This window comes from Halictus rubicundus, chromosome 13, assembly GCF_050948215.1.
Source record: "Halictus rubicundus isolate RS-2024b chromosome 13, iyHalRubi1_principal, whole genome shotgun sequence".
NCBI classification, from domain to species: domain Eukaryota; kingdom Metazoa; phylum Arthropoda; class Insecta; order Hymenoptera; family Halictidae; genus Halictus; species Halictus rubicundus.
In genome coordinates this window covers 11,611,193-11,633,124 of record NC_135161.1, presented here as the reverse complement: position 1 = coordinate 11,633,124, position 21,932 = coordinate 11,611,193, and the positions used below count along the sequence as shown (strand labels likewise).

Sequence of the window (21,932 nt, the reverse complement as noted above, 5' to 3'; positions counted from 1 at the left end):
GAAATATTTGTTTGTAGCTTTTCCAAAAGGGATGGTATAAAACTGTGGAAATTTTGTTAAAGAAATGAACTCCAACTTCTAAGAGAGTAACTGAGCTATAACAATAAATAATCTCAAATATCTAGCATTTCTTTGGCTACATTTTACGAGAATACTTCGAAATTAATGAGTGGAAGCGTATTTGAAAAATTAGTGGAAGCAAGTGTTCGAGTAATAAATATTCAGCCACATAATTTCTAGTCTCCTATGCCGAGAAATATTACACAGCGTACATATGTTTGTAGCGTCCAAATAATAAATAAGAACAGCACCGTACACGGATAGAAATGTATAATAAATTAGAACGTACATACTACGAACATGATAGATTAACACATACACGTATAACGAATTGGAAAGCAGATCACAAAATTATTGGAGATACAACGCATCTTGCGAGACGTGTGAAATTGAGCGTGCAGATTCTAACGCGGTTGTAATTACATTTTAAACGAAATGATCGCGTCGAAAGTGCGGACTCATTAGAGCAATTATTACAAGAACCCCGAGAGAAATATCTAGGACTGCCATGAGTTCACACATTCGATCAATAGTAATGATTTCACACCGTCTACTCTAACGAGACACTTGGTCGACTAGGAGAAACGTGAAACAGAAGTGGTGCGCCCCGAACAATTAATTGAAAATTAATGAACAATAACCGAAACACAACACACACGAAATCGTACCTAAGCTCATTTTAAAGAGTGAAGTCTCTACTTTCACTTGCTCCGATTGTATTTATTTTAAACTACTTTTTTCTAGTAGCAAGGGTGCAGGGAAAGCGAAGGTGTACCCTTCGTGTACTATGCCGGAGTCATTGGTGACCCGTGGGGATTTTATTATTTAACGCTAGATTTACGGAGCATTAAAAGTGAGTATTTTACATTACTTTATAAAAATAAGAAGAATGTGTCTATCCAAGTTTTCAGCCTTTTTTTTAAATAATATATACCTAAGGAAATAAGTTTGTTGAGTAATTCCACGTAGATGGATCTTCACAATCTCTTTAATCGTAAATTAAAAATATTAGAACCCGTCATTTTGACGGGTCCCGTAAACCTAGTGTTAAGAAAATCCGACCGATCGCCTTATATCGGAATAAAACTGTGCCAGTATCGGCGTGGGGGTCAGAAATGACTCGGGCATAGGCCTAGAACTCGCAGAGTTGACTAATTTCTAATAACTGGTACGATAATTTTGCACTCTCGCGATAATTTTACGCGCGTGCGCTGTCTCCGCGCGGTTTTTAACGCCGCCAGACGCGACGATTCGAAAGGCGTCCTCTGAAAGTGCAAACAATAATCGAAATGCAAATACCGAGAGGCAAATTCGAGCCGGGTTCCTCGCTTGTGTCCTTAAAGGATTTGAATAGACGATGATTCGAAGCTGTTAGCCGGGGCAGTAAACTGAAAGTACGGACTCTCCAAGGTTGCCCGATGGTTTTCAAAGCTTCAGAGCCGGAGTCGGACGTAGGCGTGCATTGTCATAGTTCGCGCCTCCCGTTGTCCGAGTTTGAATGCAACATCGGTTCGACGATAACTCGCCGTTAATACGGCGAAACTTGGCGCGCGTTTCGCGGGTGTACGATATTCAAAACGACTCGCAGTCCCCGGCTCGAAGCCTGTTCCGCCATTGTCTTCGCCGGGCCTCGTCGAGTCGCTATTTTGTACTGTCCAGCGCAAACACAGCGCGTTAATTCGCGCCGACGGATTTTTGCGACACACGCGAGGCGAACGAGCTTCTTTCTTCGTCGCGAAACCGGACGAACTTGCTAATCAACTCTTTGACTGGCGAACTATTGCCTAGAAAGATTCTACTAATTTCAAGCCTCGATTTACGTGAAAATTTTTACACCGAAATCACTTATATCGTGTACAGAGGCTACTAAAAACAGCGATTTTTGTTAAAAACTTTTGTGTTCTTAATGATTCTTTTCTGTAACATTTACCAGTACATTCGTGACGTTTTTCCGATTAAAATGATACCCAACACGATACAGTTTGAACCATTTTTGCTCGTTTAGTACGCGATATAGTAGAACCTCGATTATCCGAACTCATCGCTGCAGTTTGTGGATAATACAGTTTTAATATTTCACCGATCGGAAGCCTATCAATAAGATTTTAAACTATGTGAAAAGGAAGTGATATGGGTTTTGTTTGAACCCTATCGTCGGTTCGGATAATCGAGGTTCCACTGATCCGTGAATTAAACAAACAAATATGATCCCAATTGTGTCGTGTTTGGACTCGTATAAATCAGAATAGTGTCGCAAATATGTTCACGGAAAAATGTTATCAATTCGAGATTTAATCCTCGCATAAATATTTAGTCATTCAATTTTAGAAAACTTCCGAAGTATTTCTCAATAGAATAACCGAAGATAAATCCCTAGTTGAAGGCGTGTAATTGTGATATTACAGGAAATAATAAATTTTACAAGAAACAAATTGACGGACTCACGAAGTCGGCATTAATTTACGAAATATTATTACGTAAGTTTCACAGGAACACAATGATCTTTATTGTAAGTACATGTGCACGTTTATGCAGTGTGAATTTCACACTTGTTTCTATTAATCCTCTTACGTGTTACTTCACACAGTTCCCGTTCGAGTATCAACTTGTCTCGATTTGTATATCAGGATGATTGTATATCATGAATAATTATTTGCTGCGTGCTGTTACCGGATTATAGCATTCGCGCAGCATCAGTTCTAAGAGAGAATTTAAATCATTGATTTTCCACCTGTTCATTGAATTTGAACCTTTGCTTCTAGTATCCAATGTTTGATCAAACGATTACTATTCGCAATTTTACCTATTCACGAACGAGGAACAATACCTACATTTTTAAACAATTTGATTTCTCTGCACTTGCAAAGTACTAAAATTAACTGTTAAATATGAAAAGAAGTTATGAAAATTATTTTCACTTTTATTAGAACAGATGCTACAGAAATAAAATTTATTCAATTTTCCATAAACGTGTTTTCACACGAAGAAAACGAAAAATCCGTAGGTGTCGAAGTTGAGGTTTATGCTAGCCATGATTGAGACGTACCCATAAATGGTCATTGCGCAAACGGCTCGCGGAAAGGCGCACGGAGAAAATTGAATTATCGCAGTCATCGCTCAGTATTGGTTGAATAATGGGAGATAAACAAAGGTTCATAATCGCGTAACACGCTTTCTAATACCTGTGTATGGTATCGTACGAACATCCATCCAGTCGCAGCCCGAAAGTGGGACACGTTCGACTAACGCTTTTTAACAGTTCTGACAATGGGTATAAGCGGGTTTATTGCATCGTTTACATTGAACATATTTTTTTTTTCCTTATGGGAACCTGAGTCATAGTTTCTTGGAAAATGGTGCTGCGCCTGAATACCACGGTAACGACTCCCCTGCGCTCGTAATTATTCAATATTCTCTCCTCTGTTGAATCAGCTTCGACGATCGCTAATCTATCTTCCAGGAAATGCAAAAACATGTGGACAATTTTATGGTAAAATAATTTCAGGAGCTCCGGAATTCTGCGTGCATTGCATCTCATTATTAAAACAATTTCGGTGATATTTGTTACACTTTTAGTGTTGACCAACCTCTATTTTTGCTTCCCCAAACTATTTTTTAAAAAATATTTCTGCATTAAATAGTGGAGCAAAAACTGAAGATTTTTCTTGAAAATTTACGAATTTAATTGTTTCTGTAGATCAGAGTTGTTGAGCGTCTGCCCGTGCGGGCACCGAAGCCACGCCCCTGCGGGACGAAGCCACGCCCCCGCGGGCAAGGCCGCATGTAAAACTGCGGTTGCATTGCATTATGGGTTTCTTGAACGCGCTATCGCTAAACAAAATAAGAAAGAAAAAGAAGAAAAACAAGCCAGTGGTCACGAATCAGATATTAAACATTATTGTACAAGAAAGTAAATTCTCGGGGGAAAAGCGCGGCAGTAAAACCGATGTTTAGGATACATCAACCCGGTGGATAATTACGAAATTAGCATAAATTAGAAAATCTGTTGTTCGCGGAATTTATGCGTGGCAAATTCCGTTTTACCGGCGCGATTCATGAAGAAACAATGCGCTATTAAAAGCGCGTCTTCGCGATGATAACGAGTAGGGCATCGCTAATTGCATGGATGCCTTTTCTTCGGTAACCAGCGATGGCGAACCATAGAGAAACCTTAAAACGCCCATCAAATGTTGCATGTGACTAATACCGCAAAAATGCTCGCGCAGAAACGAAGAAGAACGTTCTAATCAATATTTACAGAGATCTTACGGTGCTGTTAAAAGATGCAAATAAAAGTTGAAAATACAGAGGATGCTTTAACAACAATTAAATAAAAATTAAAATACGAATATTAAAAAATTTAATAAGCCAAAAATGTCGTCTCGTCTTTTTCCTTTGTCTTCGCATTTTTGTGTTTTGCACTTTACTCATAAAATCCGCAGTGCATTACCAAAGAAATTAATTATAAAATTCCAGAAGACAACTCGTCCATGAATACGTTCATCGAGCACATCAGATTTTAATATCACACGTTTTTTTCAGATTTACTGCTGCTTCCTGTTTTCCAGAAAGACGTAACGTATTGTTAGAAGATGGTTCAATAGTGTGAAAGGCATTTTTTTCTTGTTTGCCCGTATATAGCTCGCCGCTACTCATTAAGATGACGCGCATCTTCTTTCTTAAGTCTTCTTCCTGCTGAAAAGTAACTTCCGCTCGCATGTTCCTGCTCACGTTGCTAACACAAGCATCCCGCTTACCACGAATTAATTATAGCCATGCGCATCGAACCAGTTTAGTGGTAACAGTACTTCGTGGATCTGCTCAAACATGTTTATAAGCTGCATATGTTGTCTCGTATTTTTAACGGTGCGCCACGTGCCGGAAAACGAAATTTCGAAATCTGAGTTTCAATTTGAGAACAATTTCAAGTACGAACAGTCTCTTGTCATCGAAGTTAAAAGGATTTTGAGATTGGGACTGCCATAACCGCGATCGAACTCCTTAAAGTCACCCACCATGACTAGTTTCGCATTTTTTATTTTATAATTATTGAAATCATAATGATGCTTCCATTATAAATCATTAAGTGAATTGATTTAATACCTCTTATACAAGGGGAAGAATACGTGTTTCCCTGTAACAAATGAACAACTCTCCAAGTGAAATTGGAGCTCGGATGCCAAGAGCAATAATTAAGGACCTAACTGGCCCAATTAAAAATTAACTGCACCAAACAGCAGCAATTGGTTTTCCTTAATTTCTAATCTCATAGTTCTCATTAATATCTCTCTCACGCATATAATGTTACGGATTTTACAACTTCCCGTAGAAAATCGAACAAAGCATCACTTTCCGAGCGCGGCCATAAAAATTTGAAAAATCGCCCATTATAATCAGATCTTGAAGACGTAGGTTTCTAACGCTGTCGGATTAGCATCGGAATCATGGGAATCCAGGCCTGCGTTTTCGCCGTGTGAAAAAACGATGTATTTTCATTCAGAATATTAATTTCCCGGGTCGATTTCCGTGTTATACAATACCGACAACCCAGATCGCATAATATGAAATATAAGAAAATAATGATCGTCGCGAACTTACTCACGACCGTGTCGTAATGGCGGTGTAATTATGCCACTCGCCGAAGTCGTCGAAGTATACTGATGCAACATCTTCGTTTTCGTCTGGTTCGAATGTTACTGCGTTCCCGATGCTAATGACTCGGAAAGGATGATTTAATAGTGATCGTAACCGAGCATAAAATATGGTAGAGGTTGTTTTATAAAAATTACACGACTGAATTTGTTTCGATTTTTCTTGTAATTTTTATAGCAATACGTTCGAGAAATTTATTTAATAATTTCTAATGGAAGCACCTTTGATTAATTAATTATTTGAAATCGCATCATCGTTTAATGTGGCGTCCTCTAATGAAATTTCACTGCGAGCGTTTCGCGTCAAAGTGAACTGTGCGTTAAATAGAAATTATTTTTCCTTGGTATTTTTACACTCCGGCGATTTTGTAATTTGATCTATTATGCAGCACTTCTTCTGTGCAGGATTGCGTGGTACGCGTAGCTTACGAGACACGAGAGAAAATGCTGAAGCGAATAACAAATTAAGTATCAAATTGCTTAATTATATCGATATACCGGATGGTACGTTGCGTAACAAATATTTATTTCATCTTAGAGTACAGCGTGGTTTATTTGATCACCAGACTATGCTGCGAAACTAAATTAAATTATAAATATAGCTTGAACATTGGAATTTTCCTGCAACGGACTAATTAGCAATGTGAAATATTTGTTCAATATAAAGGTACCTTGACTATTGGTTTCTTAATGAACGTACTATATAATTGTCTGTTCGAACATTTCAGATTAGTACATTTTAATTTCTAACGTCCTGTGAGCAATTATTTATTGATACAATTAAGCACAACCTGTCAGACTGGAGCGACATGCGGTTAGGGGTCGTAGATTTATGGTGACTAATATATCGACGGTTCGTCATCCAGTCGAAAAAGCGGTTTGCGTGTTGTCATAATCCACGACATATCAAAAAGCAGCGGGGGGAGTGGGTCTTGTCCTACTCTTCGGCTTCGCGTTTGCGTTGACGACGGCTCGCTTTCGGATATGCTGCTAATTTCGCTCCTAATTTCAAAAAACTCTCATTACAATCTGTACAGCAATTTTTCACAATTATTCTAAGAACATCTAAACGAAGACAATATTAATTTAATGACAATACTTTTTTATTGTTAACTCTTTTTTTTTTATAAAACCATTGCCGACATACCCGTGACCTTCTCCTGATTAAAACGAGTCCAAACACGACATAATTCGGAGCACGCTTGCTCGTTAAATTGCCAATTTGGCAGAACCTCGATTATCCGAACCGACCATTGTACTCTCCATTTTCCAAAGATGTGAAACAATTTAATCTAAAACAATTCATCGATTCATCGTACAAAATTAGTAAAGATTCAATCTAGCACTGCAGCTATGCAATGCGTGTTTCAACGACGAGTTCGGATAACAGAGGTTCCACCATATCACGTATAAAACAGTTAAATACAATCCCAACTATATCGTGCTTGGCATCGTTTTAATCGGAAAAAGATGGCGAACGCGTTGGTAAAAGTTCCGCAGAAAAATAATCGAAAACAAAAGAGTGTCACCACTTTTTTTGCCTGTACACTATGTTAGTAAGATTGCGGTCCCGAATTTTTCACAGGTATTTAGGCATTAGAGTAGTTGTTTCACCAATTATGTAAAACCAACACGTGCCGTTGATATTTTCCAACAAACGGACTCAGAATCCGAGCACAATAGTTCGCTATCGTCGAACGAGAAAGTGTGGGCATTTCCACGAGAAGGAGATCACCGTCGGAGATAACGATTCAACGGGCCGATGATGAAGAAGAAGACGTTGACGGCGGGGATGCATGTGCCCACACACATCGCAGGGAAAAGGCTCGCAGGACGAGAACTTTTACTTTCCAAAGCGACGAGTATAAAACCGTGCGTGACCGCGGCTCTCGTAGACGCCATAGTGTGTTTACGCATCCCACTAAAGAAACCATACGCCGGCGACCCGTGTGATAAAAATTTAAAGAAAAATTCCTTATGCCCAGACACGCCTAAGCCCCCTGCACAACATCCTCGCGAGACTGAATTGAATGGTAATCCTGCTTGAAAATTCTATGCGGGAGTCCTAATGGGGAATTAAGCCTTTAATGCTCGCAGCGTGGGAGATGCGCGTGTTAACTATCATAGTGGCTTCCAGAGATGGTGAAATGAAAGATTCTAAGATACCTCGTTTAAAAAATTTTGCATCACGAATTATACTGAATTCTTGTGCTAATGCTCAGTGTAAGGAATTTGTTCCATTAACATCAAGGTCATTAGCGACCACATTCTCGTGTTCAATTACAGGTACGGTGTTTAACAAATTTTACCAGGATCTCCAAAGTGAAAATTTGGTAGGGTTTAATTTTTATTTCGTTAAATATTATTTGATTTCATGGGATTTCTGACGTTTCTGAGTTGACAAAGTGTTCAACGAACAAACTATTTACACACTTTTTGGATCGACTTTATATTTTAAATTTTAGTGTCGACAAGGTGCTTTAAATTAATACGGAATTGATGCCATAGAATTGAAAATTATGTTCGCGTCCGTGCTAAGCTGAAGGTGTTTAAAAATATATTTGAGTGAATATTATTTGCCACGATTTGGCGGAAAGGTCGCAACAATGGCGGCGACATTGACGCTGTTATTGCCGCGTGATTCATTTTATGGTACTAACATTTTTTCGCAGTTCTATCACAGGTGATGCGCCTTGGAAATCTCGTATCGCGTGTCTCGAGGTACGTGGACGTGTGCGTTTGAATTTATGATCGATCGCCAGGTGGGAATAATGGTAGAACGCCTTTGCAATTATGCCACGTTTGCCTAAGTTTCGATTAACGGTTGATTAACTATGCCTCGGATTAATGTTCGGCGCAAGTGATTCATTTGCGTAATTTATCAATCGAGTTTCCACGCGGAATGATCGATACCCGGAAAAATTGATTGTTCTATCCGACACCGTTAACACACTTTTACCGTGTCATTTGTTAATACGACGAACCCATTTATATCAACAAAATTGTATCGTTATCGGAAGAGAAATAGCAAAGCCACGTGCCTTTTCCAAGCACTACTCTGCCAGCGCTATGTTTGGTCAAGCACTATTATCCGAGGCGTTCAAGGTCAACGACAAGCTCCCTAGAAGGTAGCTTCTTCGTTTCATCTTCATCAGAGAAATAGGCTCTTGCCATTTCACGTTAACGTCCATTCGCATGAATATTCATTTACGAGCTGGCGTACCGTTCTCTACTGTCATGATTGATATCTCTTGTGTGACGAGGCAGCATGATGACTGCGGACAAACTCTTTCCCAAGTGATCAGTCCAAAAAACGTTGTTTGCCAGCCACTGTCGTGATTAACCTATTGGTTAACTCGCCATTCGTGTTAGTTACCTCGCCGACAAACAAATTCGTTTAATCATTTATAATGGTTACTCGATATATGTCCAAACCACGGAATCTAGGTACGGACATGTGTCGGCTAGGAGATACTATTCTTTGATCCACGCGACCTTACACTAGGTCTCTCAATCACTACCCCGCGGTAGTGAGGATAATTCCGCGACATTTATCATCGAGAGCTCGGCGACAGATATCGAGAATTCGTTGTATTTTAATAAAATTATCAGAGTTTAGTAAATTTTTCGAGTGCAGTGTTTATGTATGTTCCAAAAGCCTAGTCGATAAAAGTCCCTGAACAATCCCCACTGCCGCGGGGTATACTCCATGAGGGACCATGAACTGAGGCCTCTAGGTCAACGAATCTCCTGGAATCTCCTCGAATCTCAGTATCTCCTGGCCGATATATGTCCTGGCCAGACTCGTGTTTTGGACATATATCGAGTAAACGCTGCGTTGAAATACTTCTCGGATCCTACTTATCCCTTCGACCAACGAGAAAACAGTTCAAACAGCCTTAAAAAAAAAGAAGAAAAATAGCAGAAAACGACAAGGATAACGTCCAAAGGAATCGCATCGCATAAATCAATCCTCCCGTAGAAAGTTCGCCCGTCGAAACGTGGTTGCGATGGTATCAGCAAGTTCAGGAGCAAGCAGAGCGAGCGCGCGCGCGCGCGCGCACTGGCGTCTTGATAATCTAATTTTCCATTAAAGCTCTCCCCGTATCGTCGTGGTTCTTTTCCTGTACGCTCGTGACTGGTCCCGGGTTTCGTTTCGACCTCGTTGCAGTTCGTAAAATTCTTCGCGGACTTAATTGAGCCTCGCGGAATCACGAGACAGCGTCAGCGCGCGCGGTCGCCGCTGTTCCTCGCCGTGCTTAGTATAATGGAAATTTTGCGAACCTCACCGCCGGCACGCCACGGTTGCCCGCAACGACCAGACTACAATACCCTTTCGCGCCTATCCTCTATAACTGTACCAGAGAATCGACCGAACTCGCCGAATCCATATTCCGTGCCAGGATGCACCTGCCTACCTGACAAATCGTCAAAGTTATTCCGCCCCTCTTCACCTTCTACCCCTCCTCCTCCTCGCGGCCTCGCGCTTTCATTAGAACCGTGGAATCTCGGTAACAGGAAGTAGGTGGACGGAAGGAGAGGAGCTCTCCGCGACCCGGTCGCGTAACCGCAGGTTCGGGCTAACAAGAGAAATTTCTCCCCGTTTGCTCGAATTTCTGTCCACATAACCAACGGAGAAAGTGCACACTTTTTTTTCGCCAACGTTGCCCGGCATCGTTCCATCAAATCCGTCATTCCCGAGGCTCTTGCGCCGGGAATTATGCCGTTGTGCAAGATCAGATGAAATTTCTGGTTACGCCGAACACGCCCGAGGAGGATTTTAGGATTTCGTCGGAACGTGGGAAGAAAGAGAATATCTTTTCCTCGGGAGATCAGCTACGGTTTTCTCTCGGTAACTGTCGTAACTTCGGATCTGCCCAGCGACAGTTGTAGAGCAGGCGCTACATTTGTAGCGCGTCGAATGTAGAGAATGATAGAAATTGGTAAAGAAGGAGGGTGCGTGGCAGCTCGGTCTTCCAAATTCAAAAATTCCTTATTTTTGACTTTTCGTCAATGAAACTTTGATCGTCGTATTCGTCTCCTTTCCCCGATTAAAATGACACCAAACACGATACAATTGCGATCATCGCTTGCGTAACAAGGGATCAAAGTTTCGGACTTGACATTTACGGTAGAGGTGCACGTATTCTTAACTTCGCCTGTTACGGAAGTAATTGTGATCGTAACTGTACCGTGTTTGGTGTCATTCTCATTGGAGAAACGAGACGAACGCGATGGTACAAGTTTGATTCGTGGAAAACCAAAAATAAATAATTTTTGAATTTGAAAGGCTGAGCTCGCGCCAGTCTTACACGAGTAATTACATCGTGTTCTGTGTCATTATAAATCCGGTGTCATTATAAATCTGGTGTAATTATTCGGTTTGTGTCTATCGCTTTCGTCGAAATTTCGAGGTCATCTCTGATTCTTTTTAATCGAAACGTTTATTTTACCATTTTTACAGTACTCCATAGAAAAATATATAACTCGTGTGATTTTGATTATTTTTACTCGAAAAAAATCACACATGTACCTCAAATACCAATAAATATGTGTGCAAAATCCTAATGCAGAAGGTTCAGCAGTCTATCAGGAAAAAATTCCTAAAAGTTCATGTAAAAATGGCCCAGGAACCGGAATGCTCCCTTAAGGGTTGAAAAAAAGATGTTCATAAACAAATTGGACGGCTGAAATAGGAGGCTGAGAGGGCATCCGAACAAAACTGGAGAATAAACAATTGTAAACAATCGCGGTTGAAGATCCGCCGCATCCTATATATGGAGTCGTCTTTCGTGTCAGACACAATGGGCATTCCTCTCTCGGTATAGACAAAGAACGCTATAAATAACAGATGAAATTTATATTTCAATGTGCATTACCTCACCTCCACTTTCTCAAATGAGGTGATCGATAGATACAAACGTGCCCGCATACACGCGTGTTCGTACGAAACGAATGAGTCACGATCAGACGTAACCACTGCTCGGTAGAACGCAGGCCTGTAATCAAATAGGATCTCCGTACGATCCAGTGAGCAAGACGCACACTCGTGAAAGTCCCAGCACCTCGCGTTACGAGCAGAACTTGTTCAGTTACACTCGACCCCCTGAATATAATAAACCCAGACCTAACGCCGATGGAAGTTGCTGATCGGTCGCGAACCGTTGCGAATTGCAACATGCGAAATCGCGGAATTATCAGAAACGCGGATAACCGTCGATCACCGCTCGATACAATAATGCTCAGGGTATAGCCGGATACCGGGGTCAAATGTGACCCGAAATCAAATTGATCTCTCCTCGTACCGTCCGTTAGGGCCGTCCGGTACCCCTACCACAAGGGTAGCTTTACAAGGAGACCAGGATTTAATGAATTATGCTCGACTTCTCTCGTTCTGCTGAAAGAATAATTACGAAAAAATTCCTGAAGATTCCAGCCAACAGCACACGCGACTGTGAATTTTTCCGAATTTTTGACTGCGAAATCGATCTTTTAAAAATTCCAGAATCTTCCAAATCGCTGAATTGAAATTATCGGAATGATACATATATATTATATCAACGCATTTGCTACACAGATAACGATCCGAGACTATCAGACACATGTCAAGGCAAGAATCATAATTCCGTAAAGGTACATCGTCTCCCACAAAAACGAGTGTAATTGACACAGTCTACAAAACCCAGCGAGTTCAATTATAGGCGATAATTTTGCAAATAACGCTATCAATCCTCCAAGCCGCGCTAAATTTTGCAAGTAACAGTACATTTATTTCGGAGTCGCCATAATCACTCGAATCGCGGAAAAAGTGTCTAACAGTAATAGCCATTGGAATTGCCAGTGTCAGCTGGCGGCCCCGGGAGTTTCGACGGAAAAATAACTATAACGAGCCGGCTCGCGTTAATCCGAGGTGAAAAGAGCGGCGATGACCGCGCATTCTAATTGCTTTCTTCGGTATATTCGGAGGAAATGGATCGTAGAAACCTTTAACGAGAAAAGAAAAATATTGCGCGCGGAAACGTGCTCGGCGATTTCCAATGATTTTTCCAGCAACCACCGAGAAAGTTCGAGAGACACACACTGTTATTTCTCGCGAGCATGATTTCCTCCTTCCTGCGTCTTCGAAAGGGTTCGTCGTGGCTTTACTGTGCTCTGCTAGACGACCATAGTGTATTTATGTTCTTACGAGGAGCGGTTATCGGCGCTCCCGCTTCCTTATTGCAGTCGGAAACGCGTTAATTGCGGGACCGGCATTTTTACCGCACACTTCGCGGTCCATTCGATCGGTTGCGAAAAACGGCCACGCGATTTGTAACCGTTCGAACGCGCGGCGCGTTGCACGGGTGTACGCGAGTTTCGCGGGAGCACGGTTAGGCTTCTTGGCGCGGTGAAACGGTAGCCGAATTGATGCAACGTTTCGCGAGCGAAACGACCACGATCGATCATTTCACTTTGCCAAGGATACCCTCCTTTCTATTGCGCGCGTGTATCTGCCGAGGGTTTCGCGTTTTGCATTTTGGTCGAGTGACCAGCAATTGTTCCACACTGCTCATTCAGTGCTCCCGTCGATTACGTTTTCGAAAAAATACAGGGTGGCCCAAAAGTCGCCGTTCGAACCGCGAACTTAACATTTTTAAAATAATATATACCCAAAGAAATAGATTTGCTCAATAATTTCCCGCGTATGCGTCCTTAGAATCTTAATAACCTTAAATTTAAAATATTAGAACCCGCAACTTTGGCGGGTCCCGTGAACCTAGTGTTAATTATTAAAAAACAGCTAGATATGAAAAGGAAAAGTGTTATTATGTTTTAAAATGTTCTCTGTCGAGGGTGTCCACGTCAGCCTCTTGTCTAATTAAATATTTTGTCTACCAGCAAATATTTCCACGGTAACCTAAAACTGTTCCCGTGTCATTCGAACCCGGTGTCATTCTATCTCCAGCGACACCGTGTCTGATTCATGCACCGAAACAATTTTCTAGACCTTGCCCTACGTCGTAGCCCTTGCTTCTACACGGAAACCCTTCAAAAGCTTCGATAATTCCAACGAAGGGAGTGTTGGACGTGTAAACACTAATTTGTCTTGATTGTGAGCATTGCGTTTCGAGTGGACGCAACGCAAACGTGCATTAAAGCAGTGATTCAAAACGGAAGTACACACGTTGAACACAATGAAGATATTTAGAGGGTTGAATGTTGTAAATTTCTATGGCGAAATTAAATTCGGAAACATTTAAGTGGCCCTCAGTGGTTAATTCATAAGCGAATTTAAATACTATTAGATATGTTCGTAATTGTTTTAACGCCCGATATACTTCAGATCAGGGGTTTATTTGTGCGTGAAGAATAATATTTATACAACAGTGAGCTGAATGTTTGTAATTTCTAAATGTAAACCGAGCCTATCAGGAATAACATTCCTACGTTTTATCAGCACCCGTAGCTTGACCAGCTGTTTGCTGATACCGATAATCCTCACTATCAACGTCTCCTCGAACTTCTGATAAAGATGAATAACAAATGTTTATCGATCCCAGTACCGTGGTACTTGACACGGTCACGTAGGAGTTCACACAGCGTCAGACAAAATTCGTTCCTTTTCTCGTGACCCACGAAAATATTTTCTCCGGGTCTTAATAAGCGACCTACAATTTTGGAAAAATTACGTGAAATAAAGCTAACGTGCACTTATTATTTCCATTTTGATTCGTTTAGATACCCTGTAGAGGAGCCGGGAAACACCCTTGCAAAGTTAGGGGTTGCAAGCTAGGATTTCAGAAAGAATAGACGTCATATGCCAAATAAATTATTTTCTTCCACCCTTCACGAGTAAGCAAAAATTTTGAAAAAATGCATGAAGTAAAGCTAACGTGCGCTTATCATTTGCATTTTAATTTGTTTAAATATCTCGTATAGGCATCGAGAAACACCCTTGCAAAGTTAGGAGTTGCCAGCTGAAACTTTAGAAAAAGTAGTACTCAGATGTAAAAATAAAATATTTTTTCGCACCCTTCGCGAGTAAGTAAAAATTTTGAAAAAAATACACGAAGTAAACCTAACACGCGGTTACAATTTGCATTCTGATTCGTTCGGATATCTTGCACAGGAGTCGAGATAAACCCTCGCAAAGTAACACCAGTGTGATCCCCGAGGTACGGTACAGATCGTTCTTTCCAAAATCTGGCAAGCCTAATCGCCTCGTCGGCGAGCTTTCGCTCCGTTCCTGAAGAAGAAAGGTCCCCGGTCATGGTCGAACAATCCGCGTCGGAAGTTCAGTGGTCTGTGTCGCGCGCGCCATAATAAGGGTGAAGAGGATCAACCGTCCGAAACCGTTTCCGGCGTCGTCACCGAGAGTGTCTCTCGACGTCGGACGAATGTTACCGGCAACCGCAATGTAACGATACCGTTAGCGATTTTTTAGCGCGGTTAGCGCGCGAGTAGGTTTATCGAACGGAGCCGGCACAATGCGCCGCAATCTTCGGACTGGTTCGCGGCGGCTCTACGCAGTTGTACATTCGATATCTCCTCTGCGCGGAGTTGCGGGCACGAAGTGTGCTACGAGCGCGAAAGCCGGAGCTCGCCGAGTAAAACAGTACGCGTGCAACGACTCACCGCAAGTATTAAGTTGAGTAATCAGTTTTGAGGACGCACGTGCAACGGAATCGGACGCTGCGCCTACCGCCGCGGCAAAACTTGCGAACGGAACAATGTCTTGAACAATGCTAAACCTACCAAACTGAAATTGCAAAACGAACAACCACTTTGAGTCTCGTTTCATTCAGAACTTTTTCAACGATTCACCACAGTCGAGGTCTAGCCGGATAACAGGATCTCCAGAATAATTTATGATTAGAGAATCTCAGGTTTACCAACACCTGTGACCGCACAGGTCGCCCGATTGTCAGCCAGGTGGTTGATCAAATGGCGATTGGAATGAAATTGTAGTACAGTTCTCGAGACTGCAAGACGCTTACCCTATTGTACTCGATCTATTAAATCCGCTTTCACTGTTTACAGGGCCTTCGATATAAAACTGCTGACGATCTCCGCTCTGGATGTACACGAACGGGATGATCCGAGGATCTTCGTCACTAAATCTTTCCGTCTGCGTTCTAGAAGGATCAATTACCGTGACCTATCTCAATGAACGTTCGTGGACCTCTTAAAAATTTAATAAAAGCAATTCGGGAGTAAGAGTAAATTATAGACCCTCTTTAGACGGAAATGATAAGAATAAATAATCGCATTTTGGAGCCTATTAATAAGCTTTTCAACGACTAAAAAGCCTTTTAAGCCTTTTAAACCTTTAAAACCTTTTAAAAAATAATTTCTGTCCAAGTTGTTACACTATTCTGAAAATTAGTTGAATTACTAATGAAATTGCTTTTGAGCAATTTACCGAGAAATTCTCAACAGTTGATGTTTGGTGTTGAAAAGATTATTATGTTGACGAGTATTAAAATAGATACTAAGTCTCGCCGTTAGCCTCGTCACATATCGACTCGATTTTACCCTAACAGAGTCGACAGGGCTCCAGTGAATTCTAGAACGCTTCTCGTTACTGTAGCAGTCCGTGTTAGAACGTTCATGAAAAGTCCCTCGGTCGTCATTGTTTCGGACGTGTTCATGGAGTTCGAAATCGTTTCAGGCTCGGTTCCGGATACCGCAGAAGTTGCGACGTGGATAAGGCGATTCGCAGTCTGATCTTCACCTGCAAGGAAACCCGGCCTATGTAATTCGCGGTAAACAGTATGCATGTATACGTGCCATTATGCACTCGAGAATCGATGAACCTTCTTAGACTTTCTATTTGATGCGACGGCGCAAAAATAAACTAACTCCGTAAAATTAGAACCAGGTATCCCAGGGCTTATTTTTACCTCCCAGCAAAATCCGATTAACAACCAAAGCAAATCATTATTGATAAATACTGTACACTCAGTATATCTTCCAAACTTTATATTTTTCTCTAAAACATAATCCACAGTTTACTTGTTCCAGAAGAATAGACTGTTATCTTATCAAAAAAACGAATCTCCCAAGCTAAAGATTTTTCTATACTGTAGGAAACACTGTGCAAATTTTTGCTCAGCTAACTATTAACCCTTTGAACTCGACTGGTGACTCTGAAGCACTACTAGAAATTGTTGTGGCATTATTTCAAAGAAATTACAAAAAATATTACAACGTATTTGTTACATTACAAAATTTGTATTCAACAGATTACTAAACATTTAGATATTATATGTGGAAATCGGATCAGTTTCGTATCAATAAAATGAAAATATTCCAAGACGGAAGAAAAATTTAGTTTTTGCAAAGGGTTAAAAATTCCCAAAGAGGGGGCGGGGCTTATCCAGCGAATGATTGAACATGATCCCCGAGCCGAAATAAATAACGTAGCAAATTGCGAGTTAAACCAAGTCGCTCAACGAGCCCGCATAGAACAGTCGTTACCATCGGAGGCACCCTCATAATCAACGATTCATAGTGAGTGAGTATATTACCGTCTGCGTTCGAGGCGGAAGGTTCTTCAGACTCAAATACCGTGAAATCAATGGATGGGTTACAAGCGGCGTCGTACCACTCTGGTTCGACCATATGGTTTTCTATCCTTTCCCCGGAATCGTCTTCTTCCGATTGGTTTTGCGCGCCGATCGTTGTCGCTGACGAATAACATGTTGTCAACGGTTTCACCGTGAACGATCGCGTAAACACCGGAAGCTGTTTACACTTCGAAGGGTTTCGGATAGTGGGAGTAGGTATTGCGAAACATTACCACTGGCTGCATTCGATATGGAATGATTGATCAAGCTGTTCACGGCCTCGATGACCTCCGATGAACATCCGGTTGAGTCTTTCGAGCATCTAACATCCGACTTCGATCGCATTAATCGCTTCAGGAATGAGATACCCAGGATTCTTGATCTGAGCTGATCGTTGGAAAAACACATTTTCGTTGTTATGCCTCGCACGATGGAAGTTGGGTCTATGTTGACCCAGGGTATTGACACTGGGTTTACGGAGCACTAAAAGTGACTATTTTGCATTACTTTTGTAAAAATAACAAGAACGTGCTAGCCACTCTTTTAGCAATATTTTTAAAATAATGTATACCCAAAGAAATAAATTTGCTAAATAAATTCTCATGTATGCATCCTCAGAATCTTAATAATTTTAAATTGAAAATATTAATATTGTCAATTATCAATTGCAAACATTGAACAACTGCTGCTCAGTCGTAAACGATCGTTAGACTAATTGCAAGACAATAAGATAAATAACTGAACGCACAGCTTCGTCGCTAATTAATTAACTGCAAATGTTTACAGTGATCCATATATGCTGGCCTTGTAAACAATCGTTGCTATTTTGAAAATCGTCAAGAAGTGTTACAAATAACGTATATGCTGAAACTATAGCTACAAAATACCAACTAACCTGAACAAATAATTGTAAAAATTCAAATTCGTTCAGATAAATTTCCTTCTCGAAAAAATTCAAATTAAAATGAAAATTGAATAAAGATATCGACAGCACATTTTCGACCCTTCTCAAATATGCCAATCTGCATGTTATAAATATTCAAATTCGTTCAGATAAATTTCCTCCACGAAATTACTGTGGGGGTACCAATCACTGTGCCTATATTCATTATACTCATTTTTAAAGCATAGCGAATGTTAACACTAGGTTTACGGAGCACAAAAAGTTACTATTTTGCATTACTTTATAAAAATACCAAAAAAGTGCTACCCACATTTTTAACAATATCTTTTAAATAATCTATACCCAAAGAAATCAATTTTCTAAATTATTCCGTCATTTTGACGGGTCCCGTAAACCTAGTGTTAAAATGGGGATTTATAATATACGTATTACCTGACTTTAATGAAAAAAATTGTAAATCTCTTTTAATATTGCTTTAAAAGTCAGTGTTATTAATATAGGCACAGGTACGCCGGTATAATTGGGTCCCCGCCATAAAACTGAAAATAGAATGAAAATTGAATGAAAATATGGCCCACATGACCACGCCACAAAAAACCGTTGAAACCCCCCGTTCTTATTGCTGCCGGTACACGACCATAAAAATCCTTGTTTGCTCGAAGGGTCGAGAAGAATGTTACAATCTAACCTTCTTGGTTAAGCTACTCGCGGTGGATAGTTTCAGGCTGTTAGCGTCCCTATCTAGGGAGGCACTCGAGTTTAATGCCTCCTCGGTGTTCGTCGTAGGTATTTCATAGCTGGACACGTTACTCCTCGACGAGGATCCATCGTTACTCATCTCCACGGTTCGAATGTCCACGATACCCGAATATGCGAAAGCCCTTCGAGGTTACTTGTCAATTTTCACATTCTCGGAATTGACACGTTCGTCGCTCCCCGCCGACCGTCGCTTTTCCACTATTTCCGTTGTTTTTCCCCGTTAAAAAAACTCGAATACACACCGTCGCAATTCAACGGTACACTTTCCGTCGAATAAAAACAGTCATAGCTCGCCCAACAACGTGTCCTAACCTCTGCACATACTCGAAAAGTAAACACGACATTTAATCGGAGTTAATATTTATACGAGCGTATGACAACTGCGGTTACACGGTGACAACCGAGTTTATAAATTGACTAAATCGATCACGATTTTTGACGGTCATCGACCGATCATACATTATTCGTGTCTATCTTTGTTTAAAAAAATTGTCCACAATTTTCGCAGCAGCAAGTGTACATACCTTTCAAACTATTCATTTACAAAATACATGTACGGTCACCTTAAACAGTTTTTTGACCGCGTTTGACACGGAAGTCTATGCGTGAAGGTCGACTTGTACTGTCCGCACAGACGCGGAACGGTTCCGTTTCGGTGTAATACAATACTTTGATAATACGTTTTCTTAATATTGAGTTTCAAATGCGTTAAACAATATTTGTCTAATCGGTGCATAAATCTGAAACTGTTCGAATTACGAGATCACGTCGTGCAGTGGTACGCTTGTTCTTTTTTTTTTAAGCTGCGTCACACGTTCGTGTGCAACGCGGAAAAAAAAGAAATAACAAAAGCATTGTTACCGGAAGAAACTGACAATTCAGAGTGGTGGTTAGGAAGATGGAGGAGACAATGATTGCCGGGCGTGATCGCATGGCAGCGTATTCGCCGGCTAATTATCGTGTAATGATCGGCTTACCTGATAGGTGTACGGTGCACAGGAAACTAAAAATTCTCTGCTCATAATAGAGAGAACTGGTCGCGACGGTAAAATCCAGCTGACGGATCTTGGGCAAGTGTCAAAATGCCGGTGGCGCCATCTTGAACTCGGCTGGAGTCGAGGTCGTCAAGCTGTCACGAGGAAAACGTTTCCCGATTTCTCGGGAGAGCTCGATCGCTTATCCGTCGATTCTCCGACACGGTGAGGTCGGATATCACTCTCGATACATCGATAATGTGCGCTCCGTTCGAGCCTCGAAACGTCACGAGGATCGCGAACACATCCGCTGTCAAAGCACAGTACGAGTCACCATCACACAACACACTTTTCACGCTGCTATCGGGAAAGAATGATCCATCGGGTTAAATCACAAATGCTGTTGGCTGGACGGTATCGTTGCGAGTGCGCCGTTGGTCGACTATCGAACACTCGAACACTGGTCAGGTGTGCTTACACGGTGCGTTTATGCATGGGAATATATTACGGGTTACGGCATTCTACCACCTTGCTACGCCATTTTCAGTGGGCAGTTTTCAATCGAACTGCGATACGAACGAACCACCACTCGCGTCTACTGGCAAGTGCCGACTGCCGCCAATCACGATCACCAACCGGGTAATAATCATGGCCACCTGGTGTTTGGCGCCACTAGCGCCTCCGTTCGAATCGTTTGAATCCCTGCGCCGCTGCGGTCGGTAACGTCGGTCTCTCTATTTTACTGCTCGAATTTTCACTTCGACCACGCCGCACAGTGGGCAATTTGGACGAAATCGGATTCAAAATCAAAGAACTTTCGATAGAAATGAGGTAGAGCGATGACATTTTTTTTAATTAAAGCTGAAACTTTGTAGAATATGGGAAAAATAAGGAGATTATTAACATCCAATCATTTCAACGAAAAAATGAATTCATTAGTTTTTGAGAGTGAAAAAATCTATGGGAAATGATGTATAGCATGTTAAAAAAAATTTTTTTCCGCGCGTGGTATTGGAAAAACCAATTTTCTTCAAATTGTGCAAGTTTAACGAATTTTCTCAAGGTTAAAAAGCGTTCGTACCATAATCTCCCTATTTTTCCCATATTCTACAAAGTTTCAGCTTTAATTTAAAAAAAATTTCATCGCTCTACCTCATTTCTATCGAAAGTTCTTTGATTTTGAATCCGATTTCGTCCAAATTGCCCACTGTGCGCCGTTACTCCCCTCTGTCAACATTGATTGACAAAAATTATTTTAAACAACGAAACAGATTTTACACCGCAAAAATTCTTTTACCATCGAAACTGTACGAATATTTCTTACGTAAAACGATTTTATAAACCCTAAACCGGTACATCATTCTACATTATAAATATTTACGCATGTTTAATAAAAGCTGTGCGACCATACTTGCCAATTAAAAACAAAATCCCTTCTTTACGGTTTCCGAAAAAAGATTATTCTATCTCGTCATACTTTCAAACTTATGTTCAATTAAAGTAAATAGGAATGGCCCACTGGTTATCGAAACGCAAAATTGTGATGTTCGATAGTGTTCTTTTCCATAAACCACAAACGAGATATAGAAGTAGACTAATCACTCAATGTATTTTTTTGTTACGCTCACATGAGGATTTGGGGCCCAATTGCCATTCTTATGTCGGTCACGACATTACCGATAATTTAGGATACACCGCATGGTGATTGGTCTATTCTTATATTGTCTGTGCATTACGTTATAATGAAATAAATATTTGAAGTTGCCAAATACGTATTCTCTTAAAAATGAACAATGATCAGCAAAATAATATTGACGATCAGTAATTGCCAACTACAATTTCATCAATTGATTAAATCGTTCGCGATTTTCGATAATTCATTATTTTACTTGGAAGCATTAATTAGACAATCAGATGAAAAATTTCCGAGAAATACTCAACTACGTTTGTTGTAATAATTACTGTCGCAGCATGCAACGAAATACGTGTCGAACAACTTCGATCAGCTAAAAATAAACCTAATGAAAAAGATTCT

The 21,932-nt window shown here is 40.9% G+C and overlaps 2 protein-coding genes across 4 annotated transcripts in view; both read right to left on the bottom strand.

Moving 5' to 3' along the window:
- Jvl (javelin-like) overlaps nucleotides 1-20,554 on the bottom strand; it is a 90,103-nt gene extending 69,549 nt beyond the window's left edge. For 2 of the 3 annotated variants that reach the window (XM_076799511.1, XM_076799512.1), the window contains exon 1: nucleotides 19,901-20,396. Coding sequence is in view for 2 of the 3 variants with exons in the window: in XM_076799512.1 (XP_076655627.1) it covers nucleotides 19,901-19,945 (45 nt within the window). In the remaining variant the exon portion in view is untranslated. Of the gene's footprint in view, nucleotides 1-19,900; nucleotides 20,397-20,425 lie in introns of those variants that run through there. The other variant, XM_076799510.1, reaches the window with a different exon arrangement.
- LOC143360562 (uncharacterized) lies at nucleotides 5,154-16,575 on the bottom strand. Its single transcript, XM_076799538.1, has 3 exons — nucleotides 16,227-16,575; nucleotides 15,689-15,826; nucleotides 5,154-6,713 (listed from the first exon to the last, which is right to left on the bottom strand). Exons 1-3 carry the CDS (start codon nucleotides 16,469-16,471, stop codon nucleotides 6,551-6,553), a joined length of 546 nt encoding a protein of 181 aa, XP_076655653.1. The 5' UTR covers nucleotides 16,472-16,575; the 3' UTR covers nucleotides 5,154-6,550.
- Nucleotides 20,555-21,932: the final 1,378 nt, after the last annotated feature.